At 30.3% G+C, this 18479-nt stretch overlaps 4 protein-coding genes across 9 annotated transcripts; 2 read left to right on the plus strand and 2 right to left on the minus strand.

The window, feature by feature from the left end:
* Positions 1 to 3470: 3470 nt before the first annotated feature.
* Positions 3471 to 6303, minus strand: Uch (Ubiquitin carboxyl-terminal hydrolase). The gene is made up of 7 exons (XM_072907812.1): positions 6072 to 6303; positions 5983 to 5994; positions 5625 to 5753; positions 4480 to 4622; positions 4240 to 4381; positions 4082 to 4157; positions 3471 to 3807 (listed from the first exon to the last, which is right to left on the minus strand). Exons 1-7 carry the CDS (start codon positions 6102 to 6104, stop codon positions 3662 to 3664), a joined length of 681 nt encoding a protein of 226 aa, XP_072763913.1. The 5' UTR covers positions 6105 to 6303; the 3' UTR covers positions 3471 to 3661.
* A 597-nt stretch (positions 6304 to 6900) lies between these two features.
* Fuca (alpha-L-fucosidase) lies at positions 6901 to 9847 on the plus strand. 3 transcript variants are annotated; one of them, XM_072907764.1, is made up of 7 exons: positions 6901 to 7025; positions 7774 to 8042; positions 8175 to 8426; positions 8534 to 8896; positions 9065 to 9283; positions 9402 to 9625; positions 9697 to 9847. In XM_072907764.1, the coding sequence occupies exons 1-7, from the start codon at positions 6952 to 6954 to the stop codon at positions 9784 to 9786; spliced, it is 1491 nt and encodes a 496-aa protein (XP_072763865.1). In that variant the 5' UTR covers positions 6901 to 6951; the 3' UTR covers positions 9787 to 9847. The 3 variants fall into 3 exon arrangements, with proteins under 3 accessions (XP_072763865.1, XP_072763870.1, XP_072763869.1); XM_072907769.1 differs by having other exon boundaries at positions 6934 to 7054; XM_072907768.1 differs by lacking the exon at positions 6901 to 7025 and adding an exon at positions 7228 to 7268.
* On the minus strand, positions 9528 to 12930 carry Cndp2 (Cytosolic non-specific dipeptidase 2). Of its 4 annotated transcripts, none has more exons than XM_072907770.1 (6): positions 12808 to 12930; positions 11870 to 12044; positions 11293 to 11743; positions 10751 to 11179; positions 10188 to 10661; positions 9528 to 10085 (listed from the first exon to the last, which is right to left on the minus strand). In XM_072907770.1, exons 2-6 carry the CDS (start codon positions 11902 to 11904, stop codon positions 10041 to 10043), a joined length of 1434 nt encoding a protein of 477 aa, XP_072763871.1. In that variant the 5' UTR covers positions 11905 to 12044; positions 12808 to 12930; the 3' UTR covers positions 9528 to 10040. The 4 variants fall into 4 exon arrangements, with proteins under 4 accessions (XP_072763871.1, XP_072763877.1, XP_072763888.1 ...); XM_072907776.1 differs by lacking the exon at positions 12808 to 12930 and adding an exon at positions 12305 to 12438; XM_072907787.1 differs by lacking the exon at positions 12808 to 12930 and adding an exon at positions 12162 to 12298.
* Positions 12931 to 12932: 2 nt separating this feature from the next.
* LOC140674285 (BLOC-2 complex member HPS3) lies at positions 12933 to 18147 on the plus strand. The gene is made up of 4 exons (XM_072907720.1): positions 12933 to 16657; positions 16734 to 16848; positions 16928 to 17117; positions 17278 to 18147. The coding sequence occupies exons 1-3, from the start codon at positions 13430 to 13432 to the stop codon at positions 17107 to 17109; spliced, it is 3525 nt and encodes a 1174-aa protein (XP_072763821.1). The 5' UTR covers positions 12933 to 13429; the 3' UTR covers positions 17110 to 17117; positions 17278 to 18147.
* Positions 18148 to 18479: the final 332 nt, after the last annotated feature.

Consider the following 18479-nt stretch of genomic DNA (forward strand, 5'->3'; position numbering starts at 1 on the left):
AAAATCTTACGTTGCAAAATTTACAAAATCTCTGGTGACAAATATCGTGCTACAGTTAATCTCGCCAGCTTTACAGAATTGCCACAATAAACGATTTCATTACTAAACGTAATACCGTCGTGCGATTAATAAATTTACTCATCACAACTCGCTTATTAGCCGAGACAGCTGTTCTATTGAGAATTCGCGCAAAATACGCGAAACTTTATTTCTCTCTCAACTTGAAATGCAGATCTGCATAAATTACTCGAAAAATAATGCGATAAACAAACAAACCTGCAATTCTTCAGTTCGGAAATACACTTGTATTTTTTTATATTTTTTTTTCTTTTCTATATTCTTTTAATTATTATAAGTTATAAACGGTGTGTTTTTCATGAAAGTGGAAAAAACAAAGATATTTATCACTATATAATATCTATAAAGATAATGTACTATAGATAATACATTATCTATAGATAATGTATTATCTATCAAATTATTATAACAAAAATAATTTTATCAAACAACTACTCCAAAATAATATAATAAAATAAAAAAAGGCATTTGAAAGCCGTTGAAATACGATATCTAATAAATGATGATTTTGAAAATTTCAATTTTATAGAAAAAATTGCAATAAAAAAATAATTTTTTATTATCTAATAAAATATATAAATATTAAATTAAATATTTATTAAAATTAACAACAGTGATATTTCTTATGAATTTCTTGTAAAGATCACATTGTTAATTTTAAAAAATATTGAATTTAGTACATATTCTGTTAGATAATATAAAAGTATGCAATTTTTTTCTATACACGGTAAAGAAATTTTGTATTTTTGTTGAGATTTTCTCGTGTAGAAATTTTTGTGTTAAATTTTTAACATACTCTTATGTTAATATAACACTGTCGTTATGTTATTTTAACTTTTCTGCATTGAGTTAATATTCACCGTTTCTAAGAATTAAAACAACACAATTAACAAGTAAATTTTATACTAATAATTCACATTTTTGTCTTAATTTTTTACATATTATTTGTGTTATTTGTTTATATATTTGCCTTCTATTAAGTTAACATTAAAATTAGAGTGGATAAATTGGGACACGAGAAATGTGTTAAATTTAACACAAAATTTTTTTACCGTCTAGAATTCAAAGTTTCAAAGCCATTATTTATTGGATATTGTATTTCAAGTGACTTCGAGCAATTTTATTTTGATCTTATCAATCATTGTTTTAAAGTGATAAAAATTTAACAAATAAAGATAATATAATTACACTTTAAACACGATAATTTTCGAAAAGAATCTGATTAAATCAATTATAATACAATAAAATTTGGAATATTACACGTTTTTTGATGAATATGTTTATCAAAATTGAAAAACATCGAAAAATAAAATACATAGTGATGCTATGGTAATATGGCAAAAGCTACGGTTTCTACAGCAACACAATAAATTTATAATATATCATATAACTTATTTGTTAGAATATAACCGGTCTCTGATACTAACCGGTCCAGCCCACATAGTCGATGGCAAAATTTTCCACTAGAATGACGCATAACACATGCGAAGAAAGATATCTTTCCTACAATAAGAATCTTTCGCAATGCGTAATAAATAATTCTGAAGACCTATCATATTTAATTTACCGAGAATATTTCAAAAAATAATTCTTTACATTTAATCTAAAAAAAACATCCACGTATGTAAACAATAACAAATTTGAAATTATTTTTTGTATCCATGCGTACGTTAAATTGCATAACGCGCATATCTAAAACATATTATTATATAAAATAGAATATAAATAAATGACATAAATAAAGAATTCTAAATTTATATAAACAATATTTTTATAATTCTAATTGTGTTTTTACGGACGAGTTATTAAATAACATTTTTTGCTTTGAAACGGAACAGTGTTCTATAATATAGATCGCGTACTGGAGAGAGAATTTAAGTTAATTTTATATTTTAGTTACTATTTTGAAAGTCATGCCAAGATATATAGTCTCTTGGAAGAAGATCCAAAATAACTTTTGCTGACTGGTCAGTGACCGTTTGTGTTTTTGCAGTGATAATACATAATACATTGTGCAATATAAAAACATTTTTATATGTAACAGAGATTTAACATGTACTCTCTTGAAAGATAACAAAATGTTCTAACAATTAATTTGTAACTATATACTTATACGAATATTTATAGAATCGATGTGTTAATTTATTGTATTCTCGACAGCCTTCTAATCATTTTCAATTTTTCAAAGAAAGATCAAAATTTTCTCGATAAATATTATTTCAAACTTATATTTTCAAGAAATGTAAGAATGTTATAAATAATTAAATATTCAAAACTCAAAAATTATTTTTTTGTCAGAGATGTAAATTATCATCAATCAATAAAAACATGAATTAATTATAATGAAAACTGCACAATCATTATTTTTACGAAATTAAATTGATAACGCAAAATATATATATATATATATATATATATATATATATATATATATATATATATATATATATACATCCTCTATAACTTTTATAAATAAATATGATGATAATATATATTATGAAAAAGATATCACATTATTCTAAAAAATCTTTCTGATTATATCCCAGAAAACACTATTCGAAAAGAATTCATTTTTATGTCACCAATTTCGAGTCCCTTTTGAAATACATATAGAATACATTTTATAAAATTTCAAAAGGGACTCAAAATTGGTGACAAAAAAATGAATTCTTTTCGAATAGCTTGTGTTATTTGGGATCTTTTTATATACTTTTATTTATGTCAAATGATATATATTTATTATATGAATAAATAAATAAATGTATACAAATGATAAATGAATAAAAATGAAAAGCACAAGAACTTTTTACAATTTTGAAACAAAAATTCGGTTATTGTAATTCATACCGTTTCCATAACAATTAATTTTTCTCTAAACATTTTTTTGTTACTTGTAATATTAATATTTATTCTGAATGATAATGTTAATATCTCTGCGAATTGCACAATGTATCAACGTGATAAATATGACGTTTGTAAAACATCAAGATTTTATTAATGAAAACAAAAACGTATACGAGGTATATAAAATGATGATGATCAAAAGCAAATGCTAATATTAGTGTTAAATCTATGCCAAATGAGAGGTTGTATCGATGCTAATTTATAATAAACTCCAACTTGCATATTGAACTTGTTTTGGCAGACATTTGTTTTGTTACGCAAAGCTTCGAGACCTTGACCGACACGCGGTATCTGCGGTTTGTTTAAACGGGATCTTTATATATAGCATCTCGCGCACATGTCGCTTCGTATTTTTATCATCTTTTCTGATGATCAAAGTTACACACATTATTTTTTATATTATTAAATCTAACATATATAAAAACTACATGCGGAGGAAACGTACTAGAGGATTCAGTTGTAGGATTTTTTCAATAAAAACGGTGCAATAAACTGCATATATAAATTTCTTTCATTGACGTGCTACATATTGTCGAAAAAGCTGGCAATCGTTTAACTGAAGATAAATGCGTTGCCGAAGCGGAACATACATAATAACATATGTATATAACATACAAAATAAATTATTTAGATGTCTCTTAAAAAGAGGCTTAAAGGCGAATGCATTTGGACATGTCACTTATTCGCTAGCAGCGAGGGCAACCACTGTGAAACGCACTTCGGTGGGATCGCGCTCCATAAATTCCTTGCATACACGAGTGGCATCGTCCAAAAGTGTTTCCGGTGTGGTTGGACCGTGATTGATAGGGAAAAGTTTTCGGCCGTCTGGAAAAATGGAATTTTTATTATCATAAAGTTTTAAATAAAGTGATGATTAACTCTAGTAAAATAATGGAATTGTTGCGTAATAATCAGTAGTTTCAAATTTCACCCTTCAATTAATTATCTTTAATTATCTCATATATTTCTAATTAAAAGAATTAATGAAATTATCTTGTAATAAATCAATTGGAATGTTGTAGGTGAATAACTACCTTCTAATGTTATTATTAAAATTTGGTATAAAAAAAATCAATCATATATATATATATATATATACCTAGCTCATACAAAGAGCCATCTTTATGTACAAATGCGACAAAATGATGGTATACTTCCATATCTTCAGTTGGTGCCTAAAGGAAAAAAAAAAATGTGTATTTAGAGTTCATGACTTAAGAGACAATTCTCATTCTCAACTACAAAATGATAAGATACTTCGGTCTGTCCTTCCTGGGCAGATTCCATATGAGTATCAATAATTTCTTGTGCATTTTCTAGATATTCTCCACGCTCAGCAAACGAGAGTCCTTTGGTCTTATCCAAAAATGTCTTGAGAAACCCATCCTCTAACTGTATGCTATAAAAAAATATATTTATACATTTCTGTTCATATTATTCAGTTTATATCTGTGATTTGCAATAAACTTGATTATATACAATTAAATAAATACTCACACATCCAAATTATTAGCCACACTATGAAGTAACGCAATTGTTCCACATGCATTTGAAATACATTGCTTCATATGATAAATAGATTCTGGAGCATCGCTTTTGTTGTCCTTAACTTCTTCTTTTTCCTTCTCAGCCTTTTCTACCTAAAAATAAAGCGAAATAAATTTTATCAATAGAACCAGCATTTCAATATACTATATGTTGTATTAGAATCGCTCAAAAAGTAAGGTTCCCTGTTTTATTACTTATGTACAAATTGGATAACTTATTGTGTTAAAATGTAATGAAAGTTCCATATTCCCGGGAGATAATTTCCGCAAATATATAAAATCGTGAATACGAAATTTCTTTTAAAACAGCTTCTCCCTTCAATAAGAATCAATTTTCATGAAAAATTCACAAAAATAATAGAATAAAATTGAAATTTTGACCTCCAATATAGATTTTACAAATCACGAATAAAAAGGGTGGTTACAAATTTTTATTTTTCCACAACTATCAAAAATATCGCAGAACTTTGACTATATAAACTAAAGACTACTTTAATATAGCCCTTGAAAAAATTGATGTACTTGTCTTATCTCTGACACAAGTTTAAAAATTCTCTAAAAATCCTTAAAAATCCTCTAAAAAGCTCTCAATGTTTAAACTTGAAACCATTCTTGAACAGCATCTGTATCATAATCTGTATTATTTAAAAATCATCTTCTTCCAAGATGTTTCATCAGTAATCCAAATAAATCAAAATCAGGATGAGCCAAATACGAGTTGTAGAGAAAATGTCCACCAGAATATTTCAATCAAATGATTACAAAAATTCCTGAGTTTGATATATATATATATATATAAAGAAAATTCATAAGAAGTCCAGGCCTTTCTTCAAATTGTCTCCTTGATAATGCAGCACTACAGAATGCTGTTCAAAAATGACAAACATCAAGAGCTGAATTTTTAAACGCCAAGAGAAAATCTTCAAATTTGTGCCAAAATGGGACAAGTGTATCCATCTTCTCAAAGACTACATTAAAGAGTAATTCATCATTAGCATTTATTTTAACATATTAAATTGAATTTATGCACAAGGTATAAATAAAAATTGGATTTAAACAGGGCACCTTACTTTCTGATTCATTTAGTATATGTACCTTCGAGGGATCAGGATAAAGAAGCACAACGGCAAGGATAGGCCTAGGAATAATTGCTAACAAATCCGAGTCGAAACTGTATACATCTATGATCGACCATTTCTTTGGAACTCCCATCTTGTGGAGGAACTACAAAAATAGACATTTCACACACACACACACATATATATATATATATATATATATATATATATATATATATATATATATATATGCTAAAGTCCTATAGATTCTAAAATTGCGTAAAAAAATCAGATAATATTCTTTCATGGAAAATATATCATTAATCGATGAGTATACAAAATTAAAGATGACGAAGAAATGACAAGGTTGATCGATCAACGTGGCAACCGCTTACCTTTGTCATAACCTGAAACAGAAGATATGACTAATTTAAAATCAATTGCTTGAAGAATATTCGTTACAACTTGACAAAAGATCGCTCACCTCTGAATTCGATTCTAAGGGTAACCAAGCCATATTAAATTACGATATTTCGAGAGAGACAGAGAGAAAAGTCTTACTCCAAAACACCGGTAAAACCGTCTATTTATCAATAAATTTCCTCCACTGAAAGCGAAAGTTACGAAAGCACTTTTGATTTAAATTCTTGCAATTCTTCCCGTTTTCATGACGAGAACAAAATGTTAAGTCACGATAAATCCCGTTCGCGAATTGCGCGATACATCGCCGCGAAATATGACTTCTGCAAATAGAAGACCAATCAATTTACAATTTTTCCACAAGAGCGAAAGATTAATTGGCTATCGCGTCGCCTTTTGCCGCGCGACAAGCGTTATCGCGTCCCGTCTACAGAAGCCAATAGGATTGTCGCGCAAAATATTTCACACAATACGATTGGTCATATCACAATACAGGGTGTTCGGAAAGTAAATATGCTATTCTATTTCAAATATAAAAAAAAAAAAAACATTTATCAAATGTTATTGACAAATTAATCCTTTTTCATCAAAGGCATATCAGGAGAGTTGAAGAAGATTTTTGATAACAAGATTAGAGTAAGGCTTGTTTATTGTTCGTTTGATAACAAGATTAAACGAGAGACAAGTTTGTATATGTTTGTAAATATCACATATAACATTTTGTATGAAAAAAGATTAATTTTCTAATATATAGTGTTTTGATAATTTTTTTTTATATTTAAAATAAATGTATATATACTTTTCGAACACCCTATATATGTATTATTATCTATCCATTTCTCCTTCTCCTCTTTCCATTTCTCGCTCATACAACTGTATATTCAACTGTATATTCAACTGTTGGATATTTGCATGTGTAACATATATATGTAGAATTATAAAAAATGCTAAAGAATGTGTCGCAACAAAAGATAGATATCTATTCGAAAAGAACAAGAAGACAAAAATTTTACAGAATGTAACGAACGTATCACTTTTGACATAAGAGTAATGGATAATATAAACAACTTTTCTTATCTGTCTATCTCTACACTAGATTACATATCAAGTTATTTACGTTTACATGATATTTATATATATATGTATGTATGTATACACATATAGAAAATACATATATAAACATTAGATATGCAGATAAATGCCGAATGAAAAGGAAAGAAAATTTGCACATGATTATGTCATACAACCGATTAAAGATAATGTAATCGATGAAGAAATAACATTATATCAATATTATGAGATAAAAATGTTACTTTAATATTTTTTATAATTATATATAGAGATTAAAATTAATTAATTATAAAATTTACACAATTGTCAATTTGGAATACATGAATTTGTCAAAATTTTAAATTTATTTATATATATATATTCTCCAATCTGAATTTTCATATATTTTCAATTTATAAATTACAAAGATTAAAAAAATGAACTGATGGTTTTTGCCTAAATATGTACTAAGATAACAGTAATAAACAAACATACTCTAAGCTTTCTCTTTTTCAAAAATGCCTTTTTGTGAAATGATATATTCTATTAAAAATGCATGTACAAAAAATTATATGCACAGATTATGAATGCTCGTTTAATATGATCTTTGTCTGCAAAAAATACTGTTGATCTAATCTAATCTTAAAATAATATACCAATGATATAAAAGACACATTCGACATTCACTATTTTCATTAGAAGTCTTTTGCTCATAGAATGATGATGCTGTTTGTACATATTTTGTGTACTGTGCTGATTGTTTGTGTATCAGTGGAGGCGTACATTAACGTGGTAGCAAAAACGGATGAAGACAACTTTGTGCTACTTTTAAGAAAAACATCCAAATATGTTCCAACTTGGTCCAGTCTAGACAGTAGACCGCTTCCATCTTGGTACGATGAAGCAAAATTTGGAATATTTATTCACTGGGGTGTATTCAGCGTACCTAGCTTTGGCTCAGAATGGTTTTGGAACAATTGGAAAGGTTGAATGCTTTCATATATTTTATATATTCTATATTCTGTTTCATATATTTACTTTTATTCAATATTTCAATATATGTATACATGTGTGATAATTATATATTCTTATGTATATTTTTTGTATAATATTGCAGAGGAGATTATAAGTACAAAATATCATGATTTTATGAAACAAAGGTATCCTCCAAATTTTACCTATCAAGACTTTGCACGTGATTTTACCGCTGAATTTTTCAATGCATCTGAGTGGGCTGAATTATTTAAAGCATCAGGTGCAAAATATCTTGTACTGACAAGTAAACATCATGAAGGATATACATTGTGGCCATCAAAATACTCATTCAGTTGGAATTCTATGGATGTAGGACCTAAAAAAGATCTTATTGGTAATACATATTTAAAATATAATAATTATATATTTGTATAAAAAATGTAATCAAATTTTTTATATCAAATATATATCAAGAATCTTATACATTCCTTCTGAAAATAGGTGAACTGGCAGAAGCTATTCGAAGCAAAACAAACATAAGATTTGGCTTGTATCATTCCATGTACGAATGGTATAATCCTCTTTATCTAGCGGATAAAAAAAATAATTTTACAACAGATACATTTGTAACTAAAAAAATAATACCAGAGTTACAAGAATTAGTAGAAACTTATAAACCAGAAGTAGTTTGGTCTGATGGAGATTGGGAAGCATCAGACTCTTATTGGAAATCAAAGGAATTTTTAACATGGTTATACAATGAAAGTCCTGTGAAGGACACAGTCGTAGTGAATGATAGATGGGGCAGCAATATGCCATGCCATCACGGTGGTTTCTTTACATGTACTGATCGTTTTAATCCTGGTAAATAAAATTTAAAATATATACTCTATATATATATATATAATAATTTAAGTTAAGAAATAGATATTATTAAATAAAAGTTGATTAATCACATTTTATTTATATTATTTAATTATATTACATATTTGATTAATTATATATTTTTTAACAAGATTTTACTCTTTTTAGGTGTACTTCTCTCACACAAATGGGAAAACTGTATGACTATTGATAAAAAGTCTTGGGGATTTCGTAGAAATGCTGTTTTATCTGAATACTTTACATTAGCAGGCTTAGTGAAAGAATTAGTAATCACTGTAAGCTGTGGTGGAAACTTACTGATGAATGTTGGACCAACAAAAGATGGCATAATCTCACCAATATTTGAAGAAAGACTGCGTGGAATGGGTAAATATGTATCTGCCGTATCTTATCATATTATTTACTAGTACCTACATACATGAAATTAGATATTGATTTTCTGATAATCTCTTATGTATAAGTAAACGTTTTTTTTTTTTTTTAGGTGCTTGGCTAGCAGTTAATGGAGAAGCTATTTATGATACTAAGCCTTGGTCTGTACAGAATGATACTTTAACAGGAAGCACTTGGTACACACAAAGTAAAAATGAAGAACAACTATATGCCTCAATTTTAGAATGGCCAGAAGATAATATTTTATTATTAGGTTCACTTAAAATTTCAAAAAATTCCCAAATACAATTACTTGGCTATTCGACAATTATTCCTGTAAGTATGTTCTTGTCTTTGTCTAGTTAATATAAAGAATGTAATAAAATAACTTTATATATAAATTTTAGTGGAAGCAGTCCGATGATAAATTAGAAATATATTTACCTGTTAACGCATACAGAGGACAACCAGCTTGGGTACTCAAGATTAGAAAGTGATACATAAGATGAGATTTTATATAAAAACAATTTGTTTTAGAAATATATATATGTATATATATATTTTTTTTTAACCAAGTATCTTGTACATAAACCTTAAAAACTTCCATAAAGAAAAATCATTTAAAAATATAATACAGTGTTTTACACTCATAATTAAATTTGCACATCTGAACATGACAGAGAACATCAGGCTCCAGTTTGTTATATATCATAAAACTCATCCTTGACAAACAAGTTTCATCAACAAAGTATTACACTTGAGCTACCTCATATAAGTAAGCTCCAAGTAATTTTGTCTGCAAATAGGAATAAAATCAATTATATAATGCTTACAGTTTTATATAATGAAAATATTCAGAATTAGTCGATTTCTTTAAAAACGTGAATTCAATGCTTACCCCTTGGATGTAATTATGTACATTCAATTTTTCGTTTTGAGAATGTGCACCATCATCGCCCTGTCCAACCGGTAAGAGCAGTACATTTTTACCAGTAACTTCCTGGAATGTGAGAGTAACTGGAATTGACCCGCCTTCGCGAGAGAGATCGGGCTCCACATTGTAAACATGTTGAGTAGCTTTCCGGCCGGCCACGTAATTCGGATGTTCAGGATTCTCAGACCATGGTTTTCCGCCGTGATACATGCTTACATTCATGATATTCGGGCTACCTCTGGCTTGCCATTTTTTATTGATGTATGCAATTACTTTTTCAGTTGTTTCCTCTGGAGTCATATGAGGTACTATTCTGATTGAAAACTTGCCAATAACTTTGCTCGGAATTACCGTTTTCGCTCCTGGCTCACTAAAAGCACCCTGTATCCCATGAAGGGACAAACTGGGTTGCCTCCAACGATGCATCAAAAGTTGAATCTACAGGAATAGATACAAATTGGAACATCAACATGTTTCTAAATATATATAAAATATGTAAAAACAAAAGAAAACATATATATAAATACCTTATCTTCTTTGTGTAACAATTGCTCAGTTCCAATTGTTTCCTTAAATTCAGCCACATCAAAATCTATATCCTTATAACTGGCCAATTCAACTTCTGTTATTTTAGTTACATTATCATAAATACCATCTACCAAAATATGACCATTAACATCAACCAGGGTATTCATTAAGTAAATCAGATCTGCCATGGCTTCGTGTACACATCCACCAAAGGTACCACTGTGTAAATCCTTGGCAGCACAAGTGACTTCTATGAGAAAATAGCAAATCCCTCGCAGACCATAAGTAATACATGGTTTTTTAGTACCCAGCCAGTAATTATCAGATATGCAGACATAATCTACATTCTTTAGGAAGCTATTTTTTTTTGCCCAAAGGAGTTCATCTAAACCTTCACTTCCACTTTCTTCCATTCCCTCAAAGACAAACTATGGAAAAGTTCCAAAAAGACTTAGTATATATGCAAAGATAATATCATAAAAGAAATATTAATTGATATAATATTAAGTTGAATATTTTCAAATATCTTATTAGAAAATACCTTGAGATTAACAGGAATATCAATTGCAGTTGCTTTGTAAGCTTGCAACGCATGTATCCAACATAGAACAGGTCCTTTATCATCCGTACTACCTCGTCCAAAAAGTTTTCCATCTTTTTCAGTAAGAATAAAAGGTTCAGTATTCCAACCATCTTCTTTTAATGCTGGTTGTACATCCAAATGTCCGTACAAAACCACAGTTTTCTTCTTTGGATCAGATCCAAGATCTCCAAGTAGTACAGGAGGTAACGGAATCTCGCTACCATCAGGAAGAGTTTGTTTGCCTACGTCAACCAATTCTGTAGTTGCACCAAGATTTTTCAATTTCAGTTCTGCCCATTTCATCATTTTTATTATTTCACTTCTATGATCTGGCCATGCTGACACAGATTTAATAGCTACTGCTTCTTTCAAATTATTTATATATTCCTGCTTATGTTCATCTATATAGCTATAAAAATTTAAAATAAGAGTTAAGAGCAAAAAAAAAACTACAAAATATATTTAATCAATCAAATCCATGCAAATCTTTTTACAAATGCACTCTTATAAAATTAAAATATGAAACAAAACATACTTAAACAACGTTTTCAATGTCGATGGTAATGCCATGACTGTTAAATAATGGTAAAATACTGTGCTCGACCAAACACAATAGACGATGAAATTAATGTCAGCTCGGTGTGTCCACTCTTATTGTTGTAAAAAGGCGTATTTCTCTTGAACATATGTGCAATAAACACCCACTAAAACTGTAACGATACAGATATGAGTAATACATTATTATGAGTAATACAATAACGTGATATCTAATCTTTTTCTTTTACATTATCCATTCAACATTTAAGTGTATTCCATTAGAACCTTACATATCACGCACACGCGTAACCAAATATTAGTGAATCTTTTATTTATATATATGTTTTTTACATAATTTAAAATTGTAAACAATTATCGCTATAACTTTTTTTCTTATATATTTTTTAAGTAAATTTGCACAATTCACAGTTACCTCTGTTATCACATGACTGCGAATATTCTACGCAGTTTTTGATTGGCGTAAACATATGTTTGTTATCTGTTCATTGGCGTAGCATATATTTCTTTTTTGATGTATTAAATTAAATTAATATATTAATGACTACATTCTACTTTTTCATAATTCTTGATTTTAATTTTTTTTTAATTTTAAATATAGCATTTTGCAGATAAAATATTTTAGTCTTAATAGGGAAATAAAACGAAAAAAAGTAAAGAGTAGAATACATATATATTCATTTTTTTCAAATTTGAGAAAGTTTGAGAAAAATAAAATAAAAATAAAACATGTTTCAGTTTCAAGAAAAACGCTTATTCTATTTTGTATTACATATTACAGAACGTGTCGTGCGCAGATTTTAATGTATAAATATGAAACCATATAATTTCTACATCTCTATAGTATTTACTTATATTACTACATTGAGCTCTCAACACCAGTGCAAAATCCAAGCATATTTATCCGGAACTAAATACCTTCAAACAATAATGTTATATCGATGTTTGACGTTTGGCCCGTCATCGACTCAGCTTGACGCTTGACCTAGCCTAACCTACTTGTCAAGCCCGTTGCGCGCAAGCGCGCCATGTTGATTAACGTCAAACCGACTGCATCTGACATCTGACAAGTCTGTCTTCCTTCTAATAATTGTTTGTTCGAATTACATCTTATCAAGAACGAAGCATCCCGAATATGATGCCGGTTGTTGGAAATCATCGCGACATAACCCTGCTTATTAATGCGATACGTCTATCCTCCTAGTGTCATATTTACGCTGATTTACAGTGCATAGATTGTGGGAATGTCAATGAATGACGCACCTGCAAGCTTCGTTAACCTGAAGCTTCCCGGAGGAGCATCCGAAGGATTGTCACTTTCTTCATAGAATCCGCTGAAAGTCATATTTTATTTATACTTACGTGCATGCAATACTTTTGATACACATTTTGCAAACATCGACATAAATGGTCAGTTATAATGACGCTTATATGTAATTGTCAACGAAACGAAAACACTTCAACGAAAGTATAAAAATACAGTATAATAATGCTGTGTTACACTATAATATAAGAAACGATAAAAAGTACAGACGCAAATATGGTACGCGTGATAACAGTGCACAATTTCCAGGGGCAAAATGTCACCCAGATCGAGGAACCCACAGCAACGTGCACGGCTACCAGCCAGAGGCGAGAGATGCTCCTACTGGCGCTGTCCACGCACTGCGTGGAAGTGTGGGAGCTGATGAATTCAGATGTTAAACTGCGTACTGTTTTCCCCACAGTAGACATGATCAATCAAATGGTACATTGCGCTAAGGGAGATTACATCGTGACACTGGAATCAAAATATCTCAGAGACACTGCGAGCAATAATCATGCGAATAGAGTCACTTCTAATTTTGTAAGAATTTATGTGAATTGGGCTGCGGTGAAGGATCAGAGTCAGCCAATGCGAGCCAGGATCGCCGGACGTGTTACTCCAAGTTTGAATCGACCTTTGAATAGTTTGGAGATGATAGAGTTACCTCTAAATATGCAACCTACATTGATCGCCTGCTGTCAGAGCACTGGTAATTTATTGGTAGCCTCAGGAAACAGTGCTATTTTACACGAGTTTAAAATTGAAACGCAACAAGTATCAAAAATGAAATTCATAGACTTTGAGCCTAGACCATGGTCTTTGGGATTTTCATTCGCACCAACACACATGGAAATTGTAGAAGATTTTATAGCAATTATGGATAATATAAATTTATCTGTTTTTCGTCTCACAAATTCAATGTACGAAGATATTGATCAACTTAGCTCTTTAACTTCTACAAATTCTTCTTCCGTTGATAAGACATCCATATCTACAGACTCATCTCTGGTAGAAAATAGTCTTGGAAATGAAGATATATCATTACAAGGAACAAATACAAAGCGCAAGTCTATAGATCAAGATTATCAACACATGACATCTGAAAATAATGAGACAGTAGTGACCAATGTAAAATCCAAGGATAAAAAGCATAAAAGCACAAAAGGAAATACATGGTATAAATTAGAAATTGCTGATTTCAACAGAACAAAGCCAAGTAATAATAAGGATTTCATAGACTGGGAACACTTGATATGCAACGAGAAAGATGAGATGCATAGACTAATAACGCATGGGATTATCGATCCCACTTCGCAATCATTCACAGTGAATTTGCCATTAATAAGTTCAGAAAGGGCTGGACCAGGTCACGCTCTCAGCCCCTTTGTCTTAAATTCAACGGATATAAGAATTTTCATCAAGACAACCTCGCCTGACATAGGTTGGTCTGAAAATTACATAATAAAAAATTTGTTATGTCTGAAAATCAACGTTGGCAATAATAATGTCAAGATAGACGGAATTCTAGATATCTTTAGATGTCTAGTATTGAAACCATTATATATGAAGAGAGAATGTAACATTACTGGCGTGAAAAAATCCATGTTGAAATCTAACAAGTACAGATATTTGCAGGGTGTGAGTTGTTTCATTTGTACTACACAGGAGGGATACTTGTACCACTTTTCGGCAGCGAGCAATAGTTCCCTGGATGCGACGTGTCTGACTACTTATCCATTTACTGCACCTGTTCATCATGTAGCGTTGGAACATACAATACTTCATGCATTGACCGAGGCTGGTCTCGAGTCCTACACATTACGTCTTTCTCATCATATTGCAAAACTTTCAAATTGCATAGACGGCGTTAGAGCAACTTGTCCCAGTGCTGCTGAACCAGTAAGTCTAATCGGTTTGAGGCCGTTCCTAGGGATACAAAAACTATTGCATACAAAAACTTACATAGTATTGTTGGCTAAGGCTGACAGTTCTTGGACCATGTACTCTCTAAATCTACCTAAACTTGAGAATGTATATTTCGATATCTTGAATGCAGCAAAGAATCATAAATCATCTAGTCCAAGTACTTATCGACATTTGCTGGGAGAAGCACATACTTTGATACGTTTGGCAAAAGATGTATCTTACAACGATTTAGATAACGAAGAATTCGACGACGCGACACATAAAAATGATCTTAAATTGAAAAATCTCTATAATCAATCTTGCGCATTACTCGCAGATTATTACATACGATCGGAGATTGAATCGGACTGGGATTTGTGTATTCCCTATTACAAGATGTCTGGGTTGAAGCCTTCGGAAGTGTTGTCTAGAAAATGCAGTCAGGACGCACCTGGACTTTTAACTTTCTTGATGGATGCGCTTTTCACGATGAAAAACGGATCCGAGGCGGACGCGCTCTTCCAAGGGTATAATATTATAGAAATCATTTGTAAACTGGAGAAGGAAGATCTGTTGAAACTGATTTTTGGCAGTCCTGTATTGAGGGAATACGCTACTGAGAAATTAATAAATCTTCTGTTGACTCATGAGACCGACGACACTGTCAAACTTGCTTTGGCACTCTTGTACATCCAGGCCGACAAGCAGGAACAAGCAGAGCGAGTGCTGGAACCAGTTTCTGTGCAATGTATTAAGCAGATTATCCTGGCGCGCTGGGAATTGCTGTTCGATATAACTGCAATGAAAAAGAGGAGCCCTATGGTCCCCACTTTCTCGGATTTTGCCGGTACTTTGATGCTCATAAAGAATACCACTTTTGCAGATATTCTCATACAGATAATAGAAGACGAAGGTGCGTTGTCGTTGCATCAAATCATACAGGTATTCCTGGAATATTTACCGTCACGAGTTGGAAGAGATGGACACAATGCTGCAGCTACGTTACAAGTTTTTCTCGAGAAATATCTACACGATTATTTCAGCTCAAAGTCCATGATTGAGTGGCCGTCAGTCATAAATAAAAATCAAATACGCTCAGACTTTGCTCTCGTCGAAGCGTTCAAGTTGTTAGTGCGATCGTATTTAGGTAAATTAACTCAAACGAAAGTGTATAAAACTGATTCGCAAGATGATGAAGAGAAGAACGATAAGGAGTACTTCATGTTCGTCAAGTATCGACCCAGTTATTTGAGTAAAATGCCACCATATGCTAAAGATTACCAGAAAATTTTGAACATGAACGATTTTAAAGATTTAACGAATTTTAATAATGCATCCGAAAATGAAAAGATTATACCCAAAGAATTGTTTAAGCTACAATCTATATTGTCGTGTGAATTTTTACCTGTCGAGTGTTTGCACGAGGTCAAGCAATTCCTTGAAACACAAAATATTGATGGTAACTTATCTCTCAAAACTTTATGCATTCAGAATACGGAAGAAGTAACGACAATTCTGATGGATGATTGTCCACAGGCTGTAGTACAATATGCAAAGGTACTTGTGATATATATATGATACTACATTCAAACGTAAATCTTGCCAGAATATTTCACTTGTCTTTCTGTTTCAGGATAAATATACAAAGGACACTGAATGGAAATATCTTATCGAATTAACACAGGATAAAATTGCAGCTTCAATGATGCAACAAGATTTACAGCTTTTATACACGCAGATCATGAAGGGTAAGTTAAATATTATAATAAAAACATAATATGTAAATAGTATATAATATAATAAAATAATCTCTTTTTGAATTTGTAGAGATCTTGAATTATTTGCCGCATACATTACCTATGAAAAGTCTTCATCGCGTCTTACCAAGAGATGACATGGCAACGTTTCAACGATGTACTGAAATGTGCAATCAAATAATGCATGCGGATCACGTAAAATCTTTGATAATGGAAACCGGGCAACAACTTTTGACAACTCTAAAGTTGTGAAGATAGGAGTATTTATTAAATATTTATTAGCTAATTTCTAGTCAAAGGAAGTGATAACTGAAGAATTATAAATATAAATTCCAATATCACGTTTTAACAATTATATCATGGAAGACTACTTTGTGTGCACTTATAATCACAAATTTACTATTTCTACAAATGTTTCAGACATATGTTCCTGATCAATGCAGTCACATAAGCTAATGTTCGTTAGTTAATAGTTGTGCTGATGCACTCATTTTTAATGATGGATAATCGTCATCAATTATAAAAAAAAAAGCTCGAAGACAAATACTAGAAACAGAATTCGTCTATAATTAATTGTTGAATCATGTTCTATATATATATATTATATTATGACTAAAGATGTAAAAAATGTGTCCCAGAGTAAACAAAATGCAATCGTTTTAACATACAAATTTGAAAAAAATTAACGTATACATAAATTAGAAATTTTATGAGACGAAAGAAGCAAGATTCTTGGAGAAGAAAAATGAATATCTTTCTTTACAAGGCGAAGCTGTTTATTCGCCATGTGCTTACACAAACGCAAATGCACGCACAAAACTGTGTTAAATTAGATACGCATTATGTATGCGTTATCTTGTGAACCCTTTATAATATGCCAACAGTGTGTTTGTGAAAATGTGTGAGACACCAAAATTAACGGATCAAATTTAATGAGATTATAAAATTATATTATAATTGCTTGCATTTAAAACTAATTATATAAATATTTAAACTATTATACAGAACTTTTATTTTATTATATAGAATTGTAAAACTTTTCAAAATTTTTTTCAAATTCTTTTTGCTCTGGGACAGATATCTTTAGCAAGATGAATTTTATTAAAATAGTTTTTATCAAATCTGTTGATCCTAATGAATAGTTTTATGTAACCAATTTTTAAGTGTTACAAAATATGTAACTTTGATGTGCCTTTAGGAATGATTTCTTCTTTATTGTAAATCTAATTATGTTAGACTTGATCAATATTTATAATTCATTATAAGATAAAAAATACATAATACTCAGCAATTGTTCTTTTAAATTTTCTTTATATCTTATTTGCAATTTTTATTAACATTTTTATTCTTAACAGAATACTCGTAATAATTAATAATTATCAACAATCATTATTAGACTCAATATAAAAAAATTTTTCAAATTTTTATTAATGTTACAGTATATATGTATATAACATCTGATATATGTCTAACAATACGTATAAAAACACACACATATTCGATAATTTTTGATAAAACATTTTACAAAACAATGTTACAAATAAAATTTAACTGTTGTTTTTTCGTGTAAATCCAAAAATGTAATTAATTATAGAGTTTTATTCGAATTTCTGAAGTCACTC

Source organism: Anoplolepis gracilipes, chromosome 2 (assembly GCF_047496725.1).
Source record: "Anoplolepis gracilipes chromosome 2, ASM4749672v1, whole genome shotgun sequence".
Taxonomy (NCBI): domain Eukaryota; kingdom Metazoa; phylum Arthropoda; class Insecta; order Hymenoptera; family Formicidae; genus Anoplolepis; species Anoplolepis gracilipes.